Source organism: Trachurus trachurus (assembly GCF_905171665.1).
Source record: "Trachurus trachurus genome assembly, chromosome: 2".
Lineage (NCBI taxonomy): Eukaryota > Metazoa > Chordata > Actinopteri > Carangiformes > Carangidae > Trachurus > Trachurus trachurus.
Genome location: NC_139914.1, coordinates 3,952,077 through 3,970,780, shown reverse-complemented (window position 1 = coordinate 3,970,780; position 18,704 = coordinate 3,952,077). Strand labels below are relative to the sequence as shown.

The window sequence follows — 18,704 nt, the reverse complement described above, 5'->3', positions numbered from 1 at the left end:
CAAATCTGAAGACAGCAGAACCAAATGGTGGTAAAAGTCAAAGATTTCTTTTTGTGTTTATGATCAGAATCAGAAAATAATTAAAAAATATATATACAAATCAATACGCCAACAGAGCTGGAAGAGTCCAATGCCCATTCATGACTCTGGCTGCAGAGGAGGTTTATAAAATGCCATGGCTGTGGTGACACAAACACTGTACAAGAGCGACGATGTAGAATAAATGAATCATGAAACCAACAAAACATATGACTGAAATAGTCGGAAATACTGAAAAAAGGATACAAATAAGCCCTCTAAAGACTCTAATATAATACTAATTAAGTTAATGAGCAGGTCACCAATCAACTCTGTGAAATAAATAAAGTAGATCCTGCAAACTCAAATCTTTTAGGAGGATTTTGATGACTGTGATGAAGGTGCAATTCCTGCAGGAACAATGTTCAGGAGTCACTAAGTGCTGGAGCCTCCTCCACAGGATCGTTACCATCATTTGTTTCTCATCAGCGCACGAGAGGACACACGGCTGTGGAGCAGCACGTCACGTGGTTCTCCGTATGATTCCTGCGCTCAGGATGCGTCTCCAGTTGCGCCGGAGCAGATCCCCCCCTCGCACTTCACCACGGAGTTCGTGCTCTCGTCTCAGCAGCGCAGCCGACGGGATGAGCGGATCCGGCTTTCCTCCGCGGCGCCGCGTCTGAACGAGTCCGTCCGGTCGGATGTTTCCCCACCGAGCGTCATTTGGGAGAGAATGCGTCTTCTGGTTTTTGCGACTTTACTCGGAGTCCTTCTCGACGCAGGTGGGTTGCAGGTGCGGTCACTGTGCGCTGCCACAGTTTGGAGTCTGGATCAGAGGAAAATCTGTGCTAAAATAAAACCTTTATTATCTCCTCATTCATGCGCAACAGAGCTGAAATTATGTGTTGATATCCATGTGCTGCATCTGTGGCACCGATATTTAAACCATTTCACTTGTTCCAAAAAATGTTTACAACTTTATTTTGATGCCATTTCATTTAGAAACAAAACTGGGAGACTAATTATCTCTGCATGACCTGAATGTTTATATTTCATTCACCTATACGTGCTTGATCAGGCATTGATTGGCAATCGCTGCTGCGTTATTTGGTGATGTCTTTACGCACTGGTGAGGAGCAGCGCGCCGGAGTCTCTGCGCTGTTTTTGGCACAGACGGGGGATAGTAACAGCGATCCAAACCACCCTAACACCTCTAAAGTGTTAATATTCGTATTTATTAGCAGCCCGTGAGATTCTTCCTCCTGTTTCTCTGGTGCGTGAATTGACTTTGGATGTGGTGTCTCTATTGCTCTGTGTGAAGTGGCCGGCGCTCATGTAAGGAAATGGGATTCTGTTTCCAGAGCTGCTGTTGCACCTGTGTCCTATTTTCTTTACAATATTATTTAGTCTTTTTTTGGTTCCTGCAGTGATCACACAGGCGATGGGAATGTGTTCAGAATCAAAAGATATTGCTTTTGCAATCGTCCTGCACCTGCGTACAAAATGTGGCAAAGGAATTGGTTTATTTCTCCTCTATCAGCTTCTGTTTTCTGTGGCGGAGCTAAGAAATAGATTTAAAGCAATTTTCTAAAAGTGATAAGCTGAGGTTGTTTTTTGTTTTTTTGTTGTTGTTTTGCCCTGCAGCGTGACAGATATACCCCAAAATGAGTTTCATGAGTCTCCCTCCACATGATGGATGGAAGTTTCAGGCATTTGCTTGGTTTAAAGTAATTAAGCTGGGGTTGTGATGTTATATGTGGACCTTTATCAGTTGTGTTTGATGGCGCTGTTGGAGTTGAGATTAATGATTGGTGCCATTTCAATGATTACACCAGTAATATCTGCCAGTGGGGACGAATAGCCTGCGTGGGATTGTTAAGAAGGAAAGGGCAGGCATGTTTGTTGTTTTCTTTGGATGCCTGTGTGATGCTGGAAGTCATATATGTAGGGAACTGATTGAAACTGGCTGGTAGAAGACAGAGTGTTACTTAACAGTGAGTTATGTGATATAAAAATTCACTTTCTTGAGCAATTCTATATATTCTACAAGTTAACCTTCACCTATGATTTCCATTTCACTTATAGGTGTTGCAGTATTAACCAACAGTGACAGTACAACACTGACTCTAAGCCTTTGCATGTTTTCCATCTGAGATGTCATAGCCTGATTCCTGCAGATGTCTCTCTCCGTCTGCTGCACAGTAGATCCTCCGAATCACGATGAGGCTTCAGGCAATAACAAAATACTCATCCCGGCAGCTTTGAAAGCATCACATGAACATTTCCAAAAAGCCGCAAGTCATGTTGTACTTTATCTTTTACAAGCAAGGCACTCACTTTTTTTTTTTTACCACCTCAGGAGATGAGAATTCACGCAAATGCCTCTGCAGTGGCAGAGGACATCAAGTCTCCCCTCTGTGGATTTATATTGTAAATGGAGTTTTATCACCTACAAAAACACGCAGGTTAAAGGGGAATCAAAAGAAATCACTCAGTGCTTCATGTGTTTTTTTTTCTTTTGTCGTATATAACCTCTCCGTTGACACTTGTGACACCGGCAATAGAAAGAGCTGAAAAGCACTAAAGTCAGGCTCAGTGAAGGACTTGCTTACATGCCCTACTGCTGGTAATTTCACATCAATGTGCAGAAGAAAGAGAAGGTGACACTTGGCTGTGGCGGAGCGCCATTAGCCTTGTTTGAGGCTGAAACACCATCAAAGGAACTCACACAAAAGCAAAATCTATAAAAGTGTGGACTGCGAGAAGAAGAAAAAGAAAGAAGAGAGGACACAGGCAGAAAAATATGAGGAATAAGAAATACTGTGAACAGATACTTAATATTCCCAAGATGCACAGAAGGAGAATAATGTCAAGAAAGGACACGGAGACAGTGGAGAGCTTCAATAAAGCAATAAAGCGTTGAACCTGGAGAGATATAACAGGAGCACCACATGGCTCCATCCTAGGTCCTTTCATTTTACAGTTTATTTGTGCTACACCTGTGATATTCCACTACATATTGACGACACTGATGCTCTTCACATATTTTAGCCATCACAGCTCAGAAAAGTCCTCCGGCTTCTCCGGGATCATTTTGAGATACTCATCTGGGTTGTGATCAAATTGCCTTTCTGCCCCTCCTCCTCCTCCTAATCTTCCTCCCCGATGCAGGAGATGCCCTTCAGATCCAGTGTTACCAGTGTGAGGAGATGAAGCACAACGACTGCTCCACGCCAGAGTACATCGTCAACTGCACCGTCAACGTGCAGGACATGTGCCAGAAGGAGGTGCTGGTCAAACCTGATGGTGAGTTTCCTCCTGTCTGTTCATTTAAAGTCTACATGCTGCAGGTTGGTATTGTAAGAATGCAGGTGTATGCATTGGATGGCAAAAAAACAAAAACTGCTGCAGCTGTTCACCCTTGGGTTTTTCATTGGCGAAAGAAAACCATTATTATATGTTAATTTTCAATCATTAATGGGCAATTTTGGAGGATTATGCAGGTGTAGGCTTTCAAGGTTTTCAGATTTTTTCCACCAGGACGGAGTCAGTGAAGATTTATAGTTGAGGTTGGCCAAAAGTATCCAGGTGGAGAGCCAGCGCTCATATTTATCTGTAGACGAAAGGTGACCGTCTGGGAATTTGAGAGGAAACCGAAGGCAGCACTGACCTCCGAGCATTAAGTTTTATTTTCCTGCCATTCAAATGAGGGTAAGTCCACTAAGCACCTGCAGTATTCTTGATGTATGCAGACAATTAACACTTTTACTGACTACTCAACCGGGATGAACTGTAAAAGAAACATTTTTCACACAAAAAGACTAGGGAAAGTGAACTCATCATCAAGGAAACACACAACTATCTCTCTTTTTCTCCCGTGTAAAAATGCTCCTCATGGGTCTAACTAACTGGCAAGAGCAGAGAAGACGGAGTAGGTCAAAACAATCTGCTGTGATTTAAGGGTAATAGACATTGTTATCTGTTATTTTGTTCCTTTGTTCAGCTTCAAAGACAGAGAGAGAAGCACTGATTGACAGATGTGTGGAGCAAAGTGCAGCAAAGTTAGTATTATTTAAACCTAACATGGGTAAATCTGTCATATACTATATATATATATATATAGGATCCAGCTCATTTTCATGTAAGGGAGTTGTGGCATCTGACTAAACTACTTCATTCAGCTCATTTGTCAAGGAGGAGATTTCCTTCAGCTGCCACCGACACAACATTAGATTAGTTTTACGCCGTCGTACAGTAAATAAAACGGTTCGACCCTGTAGGGTGCAGAACTGACTGATCGCTCACGTCTTTTTTTAGCCTTTTCCAAAACCACAAAGTGGAAGGAACGGATTAAACACTGTGTGTATCTGCTCTGATGTAACATCATTTTGCATGTTTGGTTACCTCACTCACTCACTGCTATCAGGACACACCATTAACTGTCTTTTGACCTTTGACCTTTAGGTTCTTTAGCTTAAAATATCCAAAGCATTACATATTCAATCCATTCAGACATTTACCTCAGGTTTAAAAAATACTTGAAGGTCAAGCTTTATGTTGGTCAAGGTGACTTTGAACCTCTTTAGACCCTTGGCAGAGTCACAAAGCGCTGATTCTATTTGTAGGACGTTTTCCACCAACACTAAAGGGAAAAAAAGTCCACTTGTACATATTCCTGTTCCTTTGTCAATAAAAAAAGCATTCACAGATAATGGAACTTTCCGTTCCCGTGGGGATTGAATTTATACGACGTTGATTTAATCAAAACTTTTTCTTTTCCAGTAAGAGGACGTTTCATTTACAGACAAAGGGAGAACACAAGATAAATAACACAACGAGGCCTCTATGTGAATGATAAAAGTCCTGCCGCTGCAGCAACACCACAGAACCACAGAACAAATAACACCCGATAAGAGACTCATGGCTCTGGAGTGCAATAAAGAAAAAAGTTGCAGCACTACAGAATATGAGTTTGCTTTTCTTCATACAAGCACACAAATAGTAGTAGCAACATATAGCGCACTGACAAACATCAGTTAATAAGAGCGGATAGAAAGTCAATAGTGCGGTAACCCGAAAGAGCCATAAAACTCTGCAGCACTGGAAACGCATGCTCTCTCTGCAATCTAATTACAGCAGCAGAAAATGAATCACGACGAGTTCCCTCAGCCTGATGTTATATATACATTTTTTTGCAACATTCTTCCTCTGTGCAGGAATACATTATCGAAAGTCCTGCGCCTCCTCCGGGGCGTGTCTCATCGCCTCCTCCGGCTACCAGCAGTTCTGCACCGGGAGGCTGAACTCGGTCTGCATCACCTGCTGCAACACCCCGCTCTGCAACGGGCCCAAGAGGAAGCGGCCCGTCCCCTCGGCGGCCATGTCCAACCTCCACGCCGGCCGGCCCCTCCTCTTCCTCCTCGCCTCTCTCCCTGTGCCGCTGATGCTCCTCACACTGACGTAGAAGGTCCCAACATGTTTCCTCTCTTATCTTTAAGGCAGCTTAGTTTAAGATTGTCCAGGGCTGTTGTATAGTAGCCTAATGTTTCTATGATTAAAAATATTTTTCATACTATCAGCATCAAAACAAAGCCACAAAACATACAATATTTATGATATATGGTTTATTTTCCAAGCAATAACCCCCTGCCCTCTCTTAAAAATGGTTTAATCCATGCAGGAGCAACAGTAGCCCCCAAAAACAAGCTTGTCCTGTATTGAAAAATAGAATGCACTGTCCCTTACTGAATCAATACAGGAGACTCACCCTACTCTAATGCTACACTACGTTTTCACACGCCTGGTATGACATTAGAAACAAGAAAACCAAAAGTTTCATAAGACATAAGGAGAAGCATTAACTTAGAATCCCCTCGTTGAAAAAAACAAAACAAAAAGAAATACATAGGGGGCCCACTTCAATGTTTTCTCTGGGGCCCCAGAATCGCTAGCAACGGCCCTGGCAGGTCTGTAAAGAAATGGCAGACATGCTCCTATGTGGTTAAATATGAACCAAACCTCCTAATTTTCTATAAATATTCAGCATCAAAGAGCGAGTGGACACATTAACACTTCCTGTTCTCGTCCTATACTGTAGGTTCACCGTGGAGCCCGGCCCTGCAGCCACTAACTGTGATATAGAGGAGGAGCCGACTTGGACGCCACTCTGGCTTTGTATCTTCCCGGCATGATGCCAAAAACAGTGAATCTGATCGATGTAACAGCGTAACCACTGAGAATGAAGTGCAGACTCGAAGCACAGTGATCACACTTCCAGTCTGTTGTGGAGGAAGGAGCGTCCAGTCTGCCACTGAGGCATCTCTCAATTTCTTTGCTTTTTTCTTCTTTTCTTCTTCTTTTGTGAAGAACCTGCTCTGAAGTTATTTTCTGGTTATTACATGCTGTTAACGGTACAGGTATAGAGCTCAATGTAGAAAAATAATGTTTTCGAGCTTTTGCTTTGTGGGCGTTATTTGATTTATGGTTTGATACAGCGCTGGTGTTTTTATTTTCGTGTTGATGCTGCTGCTGCTGCTGTTATTGCTCAGATTTTTCTTTCTCCCAGTTTGATTACAACAGAACTGACCCTGTGATCCCAAACTAAACTTACACTATATTCTCCTTATTCCTCTTATTCTTCTATATGTTATGAAGAAGACGGCACTTTGATTCGGGCACTTTGACTCAGGAGTTTCTGAGATCCCTTGTAGCTTCCCATCCTGCCATATTTATGCATATTTTTCCCCACTGTCGTACAGTATTGATTGACACTTTACTACAGCGAATATGAAAGATGGTGAAATGGTTTTTGGAAAGTCTATAAGTCTTTCTGCTCATCTGTCATTGATCAGAAAATTGGCCGGGTCGATGGGCAGCTCATTAGAAATACTAAAGAGGCATTAATATTCCACAGAGCCCTTTGTGAAATGAGATATCCAACTGTCAACACCTGGTACAGTGAATTGATAAAAAAAAAACTGTTTTATACTGTCACAGTCCAGTAGAAAAACAGACTATAAGCACAATTCAGTTCTCTCCAGGCTGAAATTAGCTGAGTTTCCCTTTAACTTTATATTATATCATATTATAGAATCAAACATAAACCCAAATTAAAGCTGGTGATGCATGTAGCCACTGCTGTAGACCAGATACTGCAATTATGATATAGGCTAAGCTAATGAAAACTAATTTAACATAATAAGGTGGGCATTAGGAAATGTACACCTTTATATCTCCCCCTAAATGACTGATTTGCCTCTTTTATTGCACAATGACATTTTATTTTAAGGCTTTTATTAATATTATTATTATATTTCGATATGTACAGTGTTATATTCATACAGTATGTAGTGACAACAACAGTGCAGATATTCTCTAAATGTATTTCAATGCCAGAGATGTGGGTCTGATTGTATAAAGGGACAAGAAAGTGCACTAACTGAGGATTTTCTTCAGATTATTGACTTCACATTATGATTATATGTTTTCATATCAAAACTAATATATTGATTTAGACTCTGGAACTTATTTAATAATAGACGTCGGAGGCAGAAGGACTGAGACAGACCATCTGATTAATGTTCATGGCAGTTTTTTTGACTGGTCTCCTGTGAAGCTGTGTTCTGCTGATGTGTGATGTAAATAAATGTCGCAGAAAAACAGAGCTGTCGTGTTTCCAGTTAGTGACAAGATTTTTCTTTGTTTGTTTTTTTTGCTTTTGCAGACCTGTAATTTACAAGAAAGTTGCTTTGAAAGGAAGCTGTGATTTGGTGGGAGCTCGCAGGGATGAGTTTGAGTTTTAGTCAGACTAAAAGTACATTTGCATTCATTTGTATCACCCATAGGCTGAACGACTCCCAACAATGGGGCCTCCCTGCTGATTGAGAAACCACACATGAAATGTTGCACTGTTTACACCTTCTCCATCCAAGATAAAACCACACACAGCTTAGCATTAGAATTCACCTCAACACATAATGCGTGAGTTTTGGTAGCTTTGATTTGACTCTGGGAAATGAAATCCCCCCACTGCGGGTGGTCCCTGGGAGGTTATTTGGGCCTAAACGCTTTCCTCCATGTCTTTAACCTTCACACAGAGGACGGTGTGAAACCATGCAGATTTATTGGATTATCCACATTTGGAGCATGCTACCGTCACTCAATTATTCATCTATTGATTAGTTTGTTCATTGTGTGAGCATGCATGCACCTTACATTTGCAGTGTTTACTCCCCCCGCAACTTTTAGCCTTGTGTGCGATACCACAGAGTCGAAGGTCTCACTGTGCAGGTGTACGCTGTGTGCATTTCAAGTTCCCTGCACTGAAACCTGATAAAAGCCCTATATGAAACAGAAGATTAAGGTTTTGTCAGAATGAGCAGAGTCCAGATTAATCCATTCTGCATTACAACCGGCTTTACAATGGCTGCTGGGCCAGACAGAAAAACACACACACACACGGCATGTTAAACTACTGCTTATCTTGTGGGCTACTGTAATTATTCCTAACAACCTTAAAAAGAGTTTAACAGGCCAGCTGCGGCTGTGACGAGTGTCGCCGACAGCCCATGATTGACTTGTGAGGGCCACAGTAATGTTTCCAAGTAACCGTTTTCAATGATGTGCCTCACAATGCAGCAGTGCATTGTTAGAAACACAATAGAGCAGCTCCCACTGCACGGATCCTGCAGTCAGCAGTGAAATTTACTGTCATTGTGCAAAGACATTAAAAAAAGAAGAAGAGATAAATCATTAACACAGTGATATTAGATGACTTTGGTGTTAAAATGATGTTACAAGGAGCTGAATCTCACTTATGTGTTGTCTATCAGCAGTGGCTGTGCTCTATGAGGCATCATTAACAGGACCGAGCACAGAGGAGGAGGAGGTGGTGGAAGGAGTCAGGACTGAGAAGAGGGGAAGTGCTGAATGAAGATCTCCCGGGGTTAAGAAGCAGCAAAAAACAGGAGATTATTAAAAATAATAAGGCCCACCTCTGCCTGGCTCTAATGACGCGCATGCAAACGCACTCATATCAGGGCTCTGGCAGTGGAAAATACTTCAGTTGATGAGGGACCTCAACTCACCGGCTTTGTTTACTGTGTGGGCAAAGTGTATCGGAAATGAGGGGGAAATTATCTATTCTGCAGTGGGAGGGGAGTTGTGTCAGGCTCAGGACCGACAGAGGACGGCGAGATCAAGAACTCAGAAACTGCATGTTGAATAAAGTTGAAATGAATCAGCAGCAGAACCTCTTTAATGGATCTAATCTCGTTTACTTTCTGCAGTAATCAATACAGTTAAATAGCTAAATGAGACTATTAAATTCCATCAAATGTATTACATTGGATATGAATAAGATGGAAAAGCCTGTGCCGCTTCAATAATTATCCTAAATCTGATTGGTTTAGCGGTCAACCTGATACCAGCTGCTGCTTCAACCACCAACACCACTTTATTTCCACTCCAGTGCAGTGTCACACGTCTTCATTGCAGGAAGCAGCAGAGCCCAGAAAGAGAAGTCAACCCCAGAAGTTACAGTGCAGCTGCAGATGGAGCTCAGCGGAGGTGAGTTACTAAACTTCACAGTCGTGTCACACTGTTCATAATAGATGGTGAGAGGCTCAACAACAACAAAAAAAGAGAGCGATGGTGCCCTCTAGTATTCAAAGCAGTGATGTACAGGAATATAAATCAGTTGAAATGAAATGTTTTGTTTGTCTGAAGTTGAAATACCATCGGGTCACAGTTCAGGGTCTCATTCAGTGCATTTTAAACAGCTTCAAAGTTGGATAAAACATTTTCACACACTATTGAATGTGAGTGATGTTCTGTGGATGGAATAATGAGATAACATTTAATTGAAAATCAAGAATTAATCATTACATAGGGTTAGGGTCAGAGAAGCAGAATGAGTTTTTTCTTATTTCAAATGTCACTTCAATGAACAGTCAAGGTCACCAAACAGGACAGTTTCAGAGTTATTTTTTCTGAAAACATTGGACAGTGAAGGCCACATCGCTTAAAACTTTATAATAAATAACCATTTCTGCTGAATATACCAACTAACAGCAGTTCTTATCCTTTCAGTGTCGTTATGAAATGATGCTGTTGTTCAGTTCCTCTGAAATCAAAGGACAGCACTTGTGTTTGCTGTGATTTGTCTCTGTGATGTAAAAGGAAAGTCCTCTGATTGTGGCTCCCGGCGAGTCTTTGCTGCGGCCCTGACAGCGCCGAGACAAATTGTTTCACCTATAGCTCTCGATGGAGAGTTTCCATCAAGTGGCCCCCGGTACGGTTAGGGAGACAAGGGCCGTTTCTATCAGGAGCCGCGGAGCCAAGAGCTTTTCGAGGAGACTCTGTGCCGATGAAGTGACTGTTGTGTGAGTGATGAGTCTGCCTCAGGACAAAGGGCCAATGTTCTCGGGCCCTGGGATTGGCTCTAATGCGCTAAGGCACGATGGGCCCCACACAGCTCCTTCATGCTCATGTATCGTCTTTATCAGTGGCCCTCCATGCAGTCTGGAGGGTGAGGGCCACTTTGTCTGGCCTCTGATGGCACCTAAATCACTGATATCATCTGTTGTGTCAGGGGGGTGAGATGAGGTTGGTCACTATTTTTAGTCAATGGAAAAAAGAACACTATAAAAAGAAACATTGCAACACTATAACGCTGTATGTGATCATGCATTTAACCTCAGAGGTTATATACGAATGTACATTTAACTGCAGATGTCGGTTGAGCAAAATCGAGGGTTTTTTTTGTTATTGATTGCAGTTTATCTGTAATGGTGTCTGACTTCTGTACTTGTTTACATTTCAAAACAATAAAAAAGAATTGTTTGCAAAAAAAAAAGATGTATATCACAAAACATGTCATTAAATAAAACTATTTTGCAAATAAAAATGTGGCCACATGTCATAGTGAATAAAGACACAAATAACAAAAGGGACAAAATGTCTTCAAGACAAAAACTAAGTCCTGTTGACTTAATTATTATTAATTATGCCTTAGACCTGGACAAATGAGAATTTACACAGAAATTAGAACAAATTAGAATATCATGGAAAAGTTTATTTATGTCAGTAATTCAATTCAAAAAGTGAAACGTATACTGTACATTATATATATCGATTACGTATAGAATGAAACATTTCATTGAATTGTAATCATTATGGCTTACAACTTAGCTTATCTAAAATACAGTACGTCAAATACAAAAGACCAACAAAAAATACGGAAATGTCAACCTTCTGAAAAGTATGTCCATCTCCATGCACTCTCTTGGTTGGGGCTTTTTGACTGCAGCTACTGGAAACTGACTTTTCCATGATATTCTAATTTATTGAGATGCACCTGTATAGATTTATATAATTATTACCTCTCCGCCTGCAGTGACCGTCTCCCTCCACAGGGCGGCGGTGTTGTGGCTTGGAAGTTGCTGACGCTGCACTAGAAGAAAATCTCGCCGAACCCGGAAGTTCTCTGCAATCGGCCGTGAGAGCGATTCATTCAGGCGACTGCGATTTATTTCTCAGAGCCGGAGAGTTCCCACGGAGATACATCCCCTTCCTTTAATCGGACTGCGTGCTACATTCACCCGTGGGCAGACTAAAGGAGAGCGAGCAATGGCTGGTCGGCTGCCGGCTTGTGTTGTGGACTGTGGCACAGGGTGAGTGAGGGAGAGCCGGATGCTAGTTAGCGTTAGCTGCTTTTCCATTGAGCCGCTGTCAAACGGAGCTAACGCCCAGTCTGCTCAGACTGAGCTGCCGACGCTGCTCCGCCGCGTCTGCTCACTTTTATATCACTATAGTGTCTGTAAACAGTGTTTTAATGCTCCTATCCATGACAACAAAGTGTCCTATCGCTTTATTTACTGTGCTTTTATTCCTAGTCCTGCTTAATCATTGCACTTAGCTGCTGTTAGCCGCTGAAGCTAATGTTACTTCCTGGATAATCCTCATATCAGAAAAGCAGATCAGGCAGATTATTTTGACTGTTACCTTACGTGTCTATGATTTATAGTAAACATTAAAACCAGAGGGAGAAAGAACTGTAATTAAACATTTATGTTGCTTTTTTTTCTCCTTCCTTTGTTTTAGGTACACAAAGCTTGGTTATGCAGGAAACACAGAACCACAGTTCATCATACCCTCATGTAAGTACAGTGTGAAATCACCACATCAGGAATTTGCTCCCATGAAATTATAGAAATTGTCGATTTATCAGAATACTTGGAGTGATCTGGCTCTGTTTTAATATTGTTTTCAATAGATCAGCTGATTAATTGATCAGATAATAAACAGAAAAGAAAAATAAATGCTATCAAAGATCATTTATATGTAAACGACAAAAACAACTGCAGAGAAAAAAAACATTGTTTGTAATGTTTGTATGAATGTACCGGTATGCACATTATTTTTTTCCGGCGTCTTCAGGTATCGCAATCAAAGAGTCGGCCAAGGTGGGAGACCAGGCCCAGCGCAGGATGATGAAGGGCGTCGACGACCTGGACTTCTTCATCGGGGACGAAGCCATCGACAAACCGTCATATTCAACAAAGGTAAACAGAGAGATGAGCTCAGCCAGATGTTTTCTTGTGAGATGCCGTCTTTTCTTTACACCGTTGTTTCTCTTTTCCTCCCTCCCAGTGGCCCATTCGTCATGGGATCGTGGAGGACTGGGACCTGATGGAGAGATTTATGGAGCAGGTCATCTTCAAGTATCTGCGGGCAGAACCTGAAGACCATTACTTTCTTTTGGTAAGACACAGACAGACAGAGACAGATGCAGAGGACTGCTTCTCCAAAGGTGTCAAACGGTGTTTTTAGATCTTTCTTCTGTCGTCCCTCTGCAGACAGAGCCTCCACTGAACACACCGGAAAACAGAGAGTACACGGCAGAGATCATGTTCGAGTCCTTCAACGTCCCGGGTCTCTACATCGCTGTTCAGGTTCGTGTCCAAAACGGTCGAGCACCAGAAAGAAAGAAATCAAAGTGTGAATCAATCAATCACTGAGCAAACAGCAGCTGAATGTGTTGAAACCAGACTGATTGACTGCAGACAGAATTAGATGAGACTGTTTCCTCTTTTTTTTCTGCACTTCTTCTTTTTAGGTTTCACACTCTATAATTATCCAACTGTTTACTGTTTTTTTTAAATGCTTTATTGCCTGTTATCCTTTTGAATCAATGTTTGTGCTTCCTGCATCAGGCTGTCCTGGCGCTGGCTGCCTCCTGGACGTCCAGACAGGTGGGAGAGCGAACGCTGACGGGGACTGTGATCGACAGCGGAGACGGAGTCACACACGTCATCCCAGTGGTGGGTGTCACTTTTTTTTTTAGGAGTGGGGTTGTGGGTGCGGGGGTGGCTCATCACTTATTTGCCTTTTTCTTCATTCTTTATCCAAAACTACAATTACCGATTCAGCGCGTTTACCGTATATTATCCCCAGAGTCATTTCCACTGGTTCACAGCAATTTGAAAGCAGAAAAACTCAGAAATGCCTGGTCATGACCTGACAATTTTTAATCACATAAGACACTGGAAGAAAGTTTATCTTTTTCCTTCTTTTCTTTTCTTTTTATATATACAGTACATTAGTGTATATATGTATATATATATATATATATATATATATATATATATATATATATATATATATATATATATATATATATATATATATTATGTAAAAGGATTTCTTGGAAGCAAGGAGTAGACTACAAAAGTCTGCTTCTCTCTGCCGCCTTTCATTCATGATTTTTTAAATTTTAAACTGTTTTTATTTTACAGGGTATCCGCGGGGTCTTGAAAAGTATTAAAAGGTGATAAATCAATTGTGGGAAAATTAAGACCCTTAAAAAGTATTTAAAAGTCTTTTCATGACTTCATAAAGTCTTACATTTTGAAGGTATTTTTTTCTGAATTAGCTGTCCAAGAGTTTGAGTCCTAAAAAAAACATTGTGAGAGTGTGCGAATTTATTAGTTTTATTAAAAAACAAAGATGAACAGGTAAATAAAAAACAAGGCTATTGTGGGTGCGTTCGTAAATTGTCTCTGAGAGCGCCCCCAGCCTATTTTGAAATCTGTTGTATCATAGCGGTCTATAGTCTTTATCACAAACTAAGTGTCACTGATGTAAATGGTTACAGCTTGAAGTGGCGGTGAGGTATTAAAAAATATTGAGAAGGTCTTGAAAAAGTCTTAAAAGGGTATTAAAATGAACTTCAAGATTCCTGTTTTAGTTTTTCCATGAATGAAATAAACAAATAAACTAAACTCATCATCTCTGTGTTCCAGGCCGAGGGCTACGTCATCGGTAGCTGCATCAAGCACATCCCCATCGCCGGCCGCGACATCACGTACTTCATCCAGCAGCTGCTGAGGGAGCGGGAGGTGGGGATTCCTCCGGAGCAGTCTCTGGAGACGGCTAAAGCTGTTAAGGTCAGTACTCGGCTCTGCACCGGCCTCAAGCGCTGCCGCCCGGCGACTGACAAGACAGGAGGAACATGTTTCTCAAGCTTTTTTGCATGAAGCTCCACCCAAAAGTTAAACACACAGTCCTTGAAGATTTGGTGTATGGTTTCAATTCTTTACAATTTGAGACAGGCTCTGTTCCTGTATCTGCAAAAAGAGGGAACCATGGGAGGAAATGATACCTTCAGTAAATAATATTGTTTTCTTTTATCGCTCTCATGCACGGCTGAGTTTGTCCACAAGAGGGCAGAGCAGCTGCAGAAACCTGTAGCTCAATAAGGAGCATAAATGAGTATCAGAGGTTAAACATACCTTTTTTAATTTGCTTTTAATATATAATTTTGTGTGTTTTATACTGTTTTATTGCTGTTTTTAATTTAATTTCATTCAGACTTTGCTTTATTTCATGATTTTTAAAGTGTAAAGAGTCTATGAGCATTTGTAAAAGCGCTTACAAATAAAATGTATTATTATTATCATTATTATTAGAGGTAGTGAGAGTAAGATAGTGTCATCGCTCACGTTTCATTTACAAACTTAATTATTTTTCCTGTACAGGAGCGGTTCAGCTACGTGTGTCCCGACCTTGTCAAGGAGTTCAACAAGTACGACACAGACGGCTCCAAGTGGATCAAACAGTACACGGGCGTGAACGCCATCAGCAAGAAGGAGTTCAGCATCGACGTGGGCTACGAGCGCTTCCTGGGCCCGGAGATCTTCTTCCACCCGGAGGTACCACTGCTGTTGTTGTCGTCGTGGTTACACATGACATGACTGGTCAATAGATGCAGCAGTGAATAATAGAAATGTTTTATCCTCTTCTAGTTCGCCAACCCAGACTTCACCCAGCCCATCTCGGAGGTGGTGGACGAGGTCATCCAGAACTGTCCCATCGACGTCCGGCGTCCACTGTACAAGGTACACACACACACACGCACACACACACACACACACACACACACACACACACACACACACACACACACACACACACACACACACACACACACACACACACATCAACCGATGCTCGATATCGTGTGTAAATGCTCAGTGTGTGTGTATCTTCCTGACTGTGAACCTGTGTTGCAGAACATCGTGCTCTCCGGAGGCTCCACCATGTTCAGGGACTTCGGCAGACGCCTGCAGAGGGACCTCAAGAGGAGCGTGGACGCACGGCTGAAAATAAGCGAAGAGCTGAGCGGCGGCAAGTTGAAGGTGAAGAAAGAGGAGAGAGACAGAGAGAGGAGGGAGAGCAGATCTGGATAAAAAAGACACTTGAATGTTGATTTATTGGCTTTTTCAGTATAAAGAAAAAAGCAAAACACATTTGCACTGCAAAAACTCATTTATATTTGTCTCATTTCTTGTCAAAATGTCTCATTTCTAGTCAAAACTAAATATCTTTCCACTTAAAATAAGACTCATCACTTAAAAATTTACTTGTTTTTAGATCATTTTCACTTGTTTCAAACAAATTTTTATTTGAAATAAGTAGAAAAATCTGCCAGTGGAAGCAGTTTTTTGTGCTTGTAATAAGAAAGAAAAACTTGATCCACTGTCAGATTTTTCTACTTATTTCAAGTGAAAATATGCTTGAAAGAAGTAAAAAGTGTCTAAAAACAAGCTGCTTTTTATGTGACGAGTCTTATTTTAAGTAGAATGAGATTTGTTTTGACTAGAAATGAAATTTTTCAGTAGAAATAAGACAAATATTCTTGGTAAGATATTTGAGTTTTTGCAGTGTGCATTTGCAGTTGCATGATATGAAGGAAAAAAAAGAAATTACGATAGCACATTATGATGGGCTATGAGGCAAATAGACACAGGGTATCAAGTTGGAGAGGTCAATTACATCTGAGTGCCTTTAAAAAGAGAGGAATGAAAGGCTAGTTCTCATGGCTTCCAGATTTTCCTCAAAGTTATCCGAGGGGCTGTGTATTGTGAATCTCAATTTCTCAAGTTTACGGAGCTGTACAACTTCCCTCAGCCACTGAATCTGGCAAATGTTGATTTTTTTTTTTGTATGAATCTCTGTATGTTTTCAGCCCAAACCCATTGATGTGCAAGTCGTCACTCATCACATGCAGAGGTACGCCGTCTGGTTCGGAGGATCAATGCTGGCGTCGACTGTGAGTATTAAAAACAACAACACATCTTTCCTCCTGCAGCTTCTTTAAATATGCAACGTGCCTCAGACTTTTGGAAACATTTTACCACTCACATTGTTTTCTTCTTTTTTTTAATTACATATAAATAGTTGGGATGTACTGATTACAGGATTCATATGATATTCTGCCTTCCTCATTATCACAAACTAAATATAAAATCTGGAAGCTTGATGCTAACATAGAATGGAAAACACCATAGACTGGCTAACGGAAATTAGCATAAATCATTTTAAGCCAATAAACAGCTGTTATTTTAATGTAAACATGTAAACATGGCATAATTAACACAGACAATAATACTTACAGCCATATATTTTCTCTGCTCTGTGGAAATAATTTAACTTTTTGGTTTTTTTTTCTTTCTTGTTCTGAATGAGAAAAGAATTCTTAAGCTCGTATACTGAATGACTTGCGGTTTAATTGAGAGAGAGAAAGAGTGTGAGCTTTCTGTTCAAATACAATACAAAATATTATTATTATTGCCTGTTATTTTTTACAGTTAAAAAAAAACACACTGTGTGATCTTTGCACATTTATAATGTGTTTACTGTATGGGCTGATGATGGGAGGAGGATTCAGTATTTGGTTTTGGATTCAACCGAATCTGAAACAGTGGATTCAGGTTTCTGCAAAACCTCCAAAATCAGGATCCAGTACATCCCTAATAAATAGTAATTAAGGATTTGTGTCTTTGCAGCCTGAGTTTTACCAAGTGTGCCACACTAAGCGGGACTACGAGGAGATCGGGCCGAGCATCTGCCGCCACAACCCCGTATTCGGAGTCATGTCCTAGGCGGCCGCGGGGATGCGCGTTCAGCGGAGGCCCCCCCCAACCCCACACACCGGACGAAAAAAAAGAGAAGGAAGCGCCCGCAAGACCTCACGACGCTGTGCGGAAGTCCCATGAGCCTTTGCACGGATGCTCCGACAGACCTGTTCATTCGGATAGAGCGACAGTGGACCAAACAAACTTGCCAAAAGAAGCGGCAGTGTCCTCGCAAATTAGAGGAAAGAGGTGACTCAGCCCAAAGGACCCTCAAATAAAAATGTTTACTGCAAGTAGGTTAATAATAGGTGATGAATCTTTAATTTCTGTGTGCCTCGTATTATGTACTTATTCTCTCCTCACAGGGTTGTAATATGTAATTAATCAACGAGTCCTATATAAATGCACTTCTGTGTATAAGGGTTGGTTCTTGCTATATGTTAAATACTCTAAAGAAAAAAAAAAAACAGACATCAGAGAGTCAAACACCTTATTGATCACTACGCCATCAGTTCGGAGCAAACATGAAACACATTGTTACACAGAAGAAAAAAACAAAACAATCATCAGACGATACTGACCATTCCTGATTTTCTTCTTTGTGGGTGTCTTTTTTTTATTTTTATTAATTCTTTAATGTCTATCAGTTACCTGGAGGAATGTTTATTTGAATTTAGATGAAAACAAGTCAGGCATTAAAGGAAAAAAATCCTCACATCATAAATCTGTTCAAATGATTTTCTCCAGGTTCGACTGAGACTCGTCCTGTCTTCTTCTGTCTCTCCAGCTTTTTTTTTTCCTTTGACCTTTTTTTATTTTATTTGTATTAATCATCTCTGGAACAACCTGTCTTTGGGAGGGGGGAAGAAAAAAAGAAAAGAAAAGAAAAAAAGAAGTCGTATTAATATATGAACTTGCAGTTTTGAATGACTGTTGTTGGACCATCACTGTTGCCTAGATCTCAGTTATACTGGATAGCCTTGTACTGTACCAAATCTGGATTTCACTGCTGGCATTCCAATAAATGCCAAGGAGATGTTTCTACAGGTGTAACTTGTCTTCTTCCAGTCTCACTTTTTGGGAATTACATGTTTATGTTTAGGTTGGAGGGAAGACCACATCCTCTGTGTTAAATGGGGCAGCTATTTTTAACATGGAATCCCCTGTAACCGTATCCTCCTCTTCAACTGACCAACACATGATGCAAGTTGTTTAAGCAATATTATAATATTGCGATTATACAACTATTTCCAACAAAATAAAATGTAT

The 18,704-nt window shown here is 40.9% G+C and overlaps 2 protein-coding genes across 2 annotated transcripts; both read left to right on the top strand.

The window, feature by feature from the left end:
• Positions 1 to 751: 751 nt before the first annotated feature.
• On the top strand, positions 752 to 5,482 carry LOC310997881 (ly6/PLAUR domain-containing protein 1-like; the record flags this gene model as incomplete). Its single annotated transcript, XM_083987705.1, has 3 exons — positions 752 to 800; positions 3,190 to 3,324; positions 5,235 to 5,482. 3 exons carry the CDS (start codon positions 752 to 754, stop codon positions 5,480 to 5,482), a joined length of 432 nt encoding a protein of 143 aa, XP_083843831.1.
• Positions 5,483 to 11,500: 6,018 nt separating this feature from the next.
• Positions 11,501 to 18,469, top strand: LOC310999950 (actin-related protein 3). Its single transcript, XM_083990573.1, has 12 exons — positions 11,501 to 11,690; positions 12,121 to 12,176; positions 12,457 to 12,581; positions 12,670 to 12,780; positions 12,876 to 12,971; positions 13,233 to 13,340; positions 14,322 to 14,465; positions 15,057 to 15,230; positions 15,324 to 15,416; positions 15,591 to 15,716; positions 16,547 to 16,630; positions 17,367 to 18,469. Exons 1-12 carry the CDS (start codon positions 11,647 to 11,649, stop codon positions 17,460 to 17,462), a joined length of 1,257 nt encoding a protein of 418 aa, XP_083846699.1. The 5' UTR covers positions 11,501 to 11,646; the 3' UTR covers positions 17,463 to 18,469.
• Positions 18,470 to 18,704: the final 235 nt, after the last annotated feature.

Excerpts from the sequence above, each read along its gene's own strand:
- LOC310999950 (XM_083990573.1), top strand. The coding sequence starts at position 11,647 with ATGGCTGGTCGGCTGCCGGCTTGTGTTGTGGACTGTGGCACAGG. Across the intron at positions 12,177-12,456 it reads ACAGTTCATCATACCCTCAT|GTATCGCAATCAAAGAGTCG; the intron begins GTAAGTACAGTG and ends CGGCGTCTTCAG. Across the intron at positions 14,466-15,056 it reads AGACGGCTAAAGCTGTTAAG|GAGCGGTTCAGCTACGTGTG; the intron begins GTCAGTACTCGG and ends TTTCCTGTACAG.